We start from the raw sequence: 6,000 nt of genomic DNA on the forward strand, positions 1-6,000 counted from the left end.
TGTTCCGGTCTGTCCTTATCGTTAGGAGTGGTCGGGACAGCGACAGCCTCGCTCCATGCAACGCCGGAGTTCGATTCCCGATGGTTCGAGTGACTTTGCATCGTTCCTTCACTCTGTCTCCATGTCCCCAGAGCCTAGTTCTCATATCTCCCCCCCCCCCTATTCAAGTAGCACAGTGGGCTTCGTTCTCAATTCATATGAATGGTCCCCAAGCCAATATGCAACTGAAAACTCCTCACCCTAGAAGGGTTCGAACCCAGACAACCAGGGGCACTATGCACCATGGCATACCTCGTACTTTAACGTGTACGTGTACCTGGTACACGTACGATCAGTGTGGTCTAGTGGTTAAGGTGTTAGGTACACCAAGGTGCATACTGCCCTTGGCTGTCTGGGTTCGAATCCTTCTGGGGTGTGGAGTTTTCAGTTAGATATATATATATATATATATATATATATATATATATATATATATATATATATATATATATATATATATATATATATTGTGACGGTAAAGCGTTGGTGTTCGGCTGTTTCAAAAGCTAGGGGCAGGGCCTCGTCACATAATAAAAAAAAAGAGAAAAGTTGGTCCTTTCGTCTGTGGTAAGGTAATGGGAAGACACACAAAACACAAGTATATAAACAATGAAATTTTAATTACTCTAGAAAAACAAGACATGAATAAAGGCAATCTCATAAAATATGCAGGATACGTCAACAAACAAAATAACATGAATAATCACTGGCAAATGAAAAGTTACGCTAAGACAAGTAAGTTACAGTGATAGCAAAATAAAATATAAGTGCTGGAATACTGGCTTCGAGCTGCCACCTCCCTTAGTACACGAAAGCCAAGGCTTAGTCTACCAGCGAGAGATGTCAACTGCATGGAGCACTGAGATATTCTGACGAGACTGGCGCACTGCAGCCCAGACGTCGACTTGTGGTGGTGTCGGAGGGCAGGGGCGACGAGACACCAGCCAATCAGCGACAGGCAGGCAAAGGATGAGCAGTTAGCTGGTTACGGTGGCTGTAGCAGGTGTTGGGGTACGATTTGCTCTCTGGGCAAAACGTTTGGCAATACTTGGTGAACGTATCTTGTATTTTGACGCAATTATGTAGGGAAGAGCAGGCTCAATCTCTCTTGAAAGAGATAATCGTCACAATATATATATATATATATATATATATATATATATATATATATATATATATATATATATATATATATATATATATATATGTATATATATATATATATATATATATATATATATATATATATATATATATATATATATATATATATATATATATGCACATAAATATATATATGCGGAAAAACCACAAAGAAATGGGAAAGAGAGGTGAATGTTTCGGCCTGTTAAAGCCTTTGTCAACACCGGTCTGGTGTTGACAAAGGCTTTAACAGGCCGAAATGTTCACCTCTCTTTCCCATTTCTTTGTGGTTTTTCCGCATATATATATATATATATATATATATATATATATATATATATATATATATATATATGCGAACAAGCCTGAATGGTCCCCAGGACTATATGCGAATGAAAACTCACACCCCAGAAGTGACTCGAACCCATACTCCCAGAAGCAACGCAACTGGTAACTACAGGGCGCCTTAATCCGCTTGACCATCACGGCCGTCAAAAGGAAGTGATAGCCGAGGCTATTTGAGCCACTTCCCCGACGGCAACTCGGATGGTAATCTTGGGCATAGCATTTCACCAAATCACCTCATTCTTTGGGGCACACGTGAGGAACACAAATGCGAACAAGCCTGAATGGTCCCCAGGACTATATGCGAATGAAAACTCACACCCCAGAAGTGACTCGAACCCATACTCCCAGAAGCAACGCAACTGGTAACTACAGGGCGCCTTAATCCGCTTGACCATCACGGCCGTCAAAAGGAAGTGATAGCCGAGGCTATTTGAGCCACTTCCCCGACGGCAACTCGGATGGTAATCTTGGGCATAGCATTTCACCAAATCACCTCATTCTTTGGGGCACACGTGAGGAACACAAATGCGAACAAGCCTGAATGGTCCCCAGGACTATATGCGAATGAAAACTCACACCCCAGAAGTGACTCGAACCCATACTCCCAGAAGCAACGCAACTGGTAACTACAGGGCGCCTTAATCCGCTTGACCATCACGGCCGTCAAAAGGAAGTGATAGCCGAGGCTATTTGAGCCACTTCCCCGACGGCAACTCGGATGGTAATCTTGGGCATAGCATTTCACCAAATCACCTCATTCTTTGGGGCACACGTGAGGAACACAAATGCGAACAAGCCTGAATGGTCCCCAGGACTATATGCGAATGAAAACTCACACCCCAGAAGTGACTCGAACCCATACTCCCAGAAGCAACGCAACTGGTAACTACAGGGCGCCTTAATCCGCTTGACCATCACGGCCGTCAAAAGGAAGTGATAGCCGAGGCTATTTGAGCCACTTCCCCGACGGCAACTCGGATGGTAATCTTGGGCATAGCATTTCACCAAATCACCTCATTCTTTGGGGCACACGTGAGGAACACAAATGCGAACAAGCCTGAATGGTCCCCAGGACTATATGCGAATGAAAACTCACACCCCAGAAGTGACTCGAACCCATACTCCCAGAAGCAACGCAACTGGTAACTACAGGGCGCCTTAATCCGCTTGACCATCACGGCCGTCAAAAGGAAGTGATAGCCGAGGCTATTTGAGCCACTTCCCCGTGGCTCAAATATCTATCACTTCCTTTTGACGGCCGTGATGGTCAAGCGGATTAAGGCGCCCTGTAGTTACCAGTTGCGTTGCTTCTGGGAGTATGGGTTCGAGTCACTTCTGGGGTGTGAGTTTTCATTCGCATATAGTCCTGGGGACCATTCAGGCTTGTTCGCATTTGTGTTCCTCACGTGTGCCCCAAAGAATGAGGTGATTTGGTGAAATGCTATGCCCAAGATTACCATCCGAGTTGCCGTCGGGGAAGTGGCTCAAATAGCCTCGGCTATCACTTCCTTTTGACGGCCGTGATGGTCAAGCGGATTAAGGCGCCCTGTAGTTACCAGTTGCGTTGCTTCTGGGAGTATGGGTTCGAGTCACTTCTGGGGTGTGAGTTTTCATTCGCATATAGTCCTGGGGACCATTCAGGCTTGTTCGCATTTGTGTTCCTCACGTGTGCCCCAAAGAATGAGGTGATTTGGTGAAATGCTATGCCCAAGATTACCATCCGAGTTGCCGTCGGGGAAGTGGCTCAAATAGCCTCGGCTATCACTTCCTTTTGACGGCCGTGATGGTCAAGCGGATTAAGGCGCCCTGTAGTTACCAGTTGCGTTGCTTCTGGGAGTATGGGTTCGAGTCACTTCTGGGGTGTGAGTTTTCATTCATATATATATATATATATATATATATATATATATATATATATATATATATATATATATATATAATGTAGTGATGGACCACCAGAATGCACCCATATGTAATGGTCAGAAGGCATTAGGTGAAAGGAAATATGGCCATGCGTCTCTGTCCTGCAGTGGGAATCGAACCCGGGACCTTTCGGTTGAGGAGTCGACTGCTTTGTTAGAAGCTGTTTGCCTGCAATAAAGTTTCCATTAGATTTTGTTTGTTAATATACACAATAAATTACCCAATTTATTCTAATGCAATTAAATCACATGCCACAGTTCAATAATTGGAATACAACACGCGTCAATCTATTAATTCCTGGATGTAAATTGGATACTCTGATTTTTCTGTATCATAGGAAATAGGATTGGCCCTTGATCTCACATGATTGATGGGATAGACACTCTGAACAAATGTGTCGTTGTTCATCCGTAAATATAATTGATGTATTAGAAAACGTTAATTACAGAAAATAGTTTTATTAGGAGGTCATTCAGTTAGAGGTGAATATGAACACATCCACAAGGGCCGTGACGAGGATTCGAACCTGCGTCCGAGAGCATTCCAGACGCTGTCTTAATCGACTGAGCTATTTGTTTATTTGATGCATCAGGCTATTGTGATTTCTGTGTGTAATGAATATGGTTTATTGTGGGGGGGGGATAGGCCCTAGTCCTAGCGACCAGACTATGAATGATGAAGGAGGTGGGGGGGCTGATACTTTTCCAGCCCCTAGTTCGAGCCTGCAATAACCCGAATGAATTATTATAACTCTCGCTATTGTGTTTTTTTTCACTTTATAATAACAAATGGATTTCAACAACTTCTCGGCCGGAATGTGTGAGTGTGACGGGGGGTGGGGGGGGGGGTTTAGTGAGTGTCGTCCTCTGTCGACCATTGTGAGTTGTGCCAGCCCTCATTCTCATAACTCACACCTCACTGCCTCGCCCTCTATATCCTCATTCATTATTCACAGCGCCTTCATCCTATTTACCCCATTTATCACCCCCTGCTTACCTTCCTTCGTCCTCCCTCCCTCTCTCCCTCCCTCCCTCCCTCCCTCATTCCCTCTCTCCCTCCCTCATTCCCTCTCTCCCTCCCTCATTCCCTCTCTCCCTCCCTCATTTCCTCTCTCCCTCCCTCATTCCCTCTTTGTACCTATACAGGGAGGGTAGTTCCCCCCTCTGTTATAGCGGTGGTGGCTTTGTTCTCTCTCTCTCTCTCTCTCTCTCTCTCTCTCTCTCTCTCTCTCTCTCTCTCTCTCTCTCTCTCTCTCTCTCTCTCTCTCTCTCTCTCTCTCTCTCTCTCTCTCTCTCTCTCTCTCTCTCTCTCTCTCTCTCTCTCTCTCTCTCTCTCTCTCTCTCTCTCTCTCTCTCTCTCTCTCTCCCCCTCTCTCCTGTCCCGTCCTCTCACTTGAGGATTGACTGTAGTTGATGAGTGGAGTCCATCTTCATCACGGAGGCCCATCACAACGCCGCCGCCTTCGAGGGAAAATAAGAGTGGAAATAAGGGAATTGGAGTGATATTGTCGAGGAGTTGCAACTTGCAACGTGCAGTTGCTCGGTATCCCACTATTGTCTACGCTAACACCATCTATCTAAACAAAATCGAAACGTTTTTATTTAATATTTTCTTCGGAGAAGCGTTTCCTTAGCGGGTTCGTATCTCACCCCGCGAGCGAGAATGATCGCTCGCTGACATCAGTTTATCGTTTCTTCGACAGGGAACGCTCGCGCTATGAATAACAGTTGAGCGGGGAGGTTTTAAGATCAACCTAAGAATCTTTCTCCTCGTCTTGAGAGAGGCAAAGATGCTTCGGTCTTGCCTTTTTTTCGTAACCTTGTCACTGTGTCATTCATTTACTGTCTTTTTAGGAGTTGTGTCTTTGGTCTTTGAGTCTCCCAGAACTTGGGTTCTGGGAGACACGAACTGGGGTCTCCCATGTGTGTGGGGCCGAAATTCTATCGACGAACCTTTTCTTTTTATCATTGTCATAGTTACTTTCTATCTTCTGATGTTTATGTATTCGTTTCTGGCTCTGTTTTTTTCCTGTTTTCCTCTGTTGTCCTCTCTGTTGTCTTTACTCCCTTCCTGTTTGTTTTGCTGTTGCTTCGTGGCACAGTCTGTTGAACCATGGGTTATTATGTTCTACTTGTTCCCTCTTGATGTTGGCTCGATTCTCTCTAATGCCTCCTTGTGTGTGTGTGTGTGCTTGCGTGCGCCGTGCGTTTGTATGCACGCACGTGCGCACGAACACGTGCGTGCAAGCTTGTGTTGACACCAATAATATACGAATGATTGTGTGTATTTTCTGCGAGAAATTTGAGTATATGAGCTGTTGACTGGGAACAATGATTCGTAATACAGCGAATGTTTGTATTGTACAAAGTTGCAAATTTATTTGGTAATTTCATAGACATTGTTTGTATTGGTTTGATTATGTAATGGTAGTTTGGCGTCCATTAACGTGGTTAGGGTGTGGTATTTTTTTTTCTTTTTTACTTAATTTCAACCCCGCAAGGAGGTGGGTGGTGTGTGTGTGTGTGTTTACTAGTTGTGTTGTGTTTT

General features: G+C 44.5%; 1 protein-coding gene across 1 annotated transcript in view; it reads right to left on the reverse strand.

Annotated features, from left to right (window-relative positions):
• LOC138370729 (uncharacterized) overlaps positions 1–4,899 on the reverse strand; it is an 85,437-nt gene extending 80,538 nt beyond the window's left edge. Inside the window, exon 1 of the mRNA XM_069335327.1 lies at positions 4,846–4,899. Within this exon, the coding sequence (XP_069191428.1) occupies positions 4,846–4,899 (54 nt within the window). The remainder of the gene's footprint in view (positions 1–4,845) is intronic.
• Between the last annotated feature and the right edge of the window lie 1,101 nt (positions 4,900–6,000).

This window comes from Procambarus clarkii, chromosome 33, assembly GCF_040958095.1.
Source record: "Procambarus clarkii isolate CNS0578487 chromosome 33, FALCON_Pclarkii_2.0, whole genome shotgun sequence".
NCBI lineage: Eukaryota > Metazoa > Arthropoda > Malacostraca > Decapoda > Cambaridae > Procambarus > Procambarus clarkii.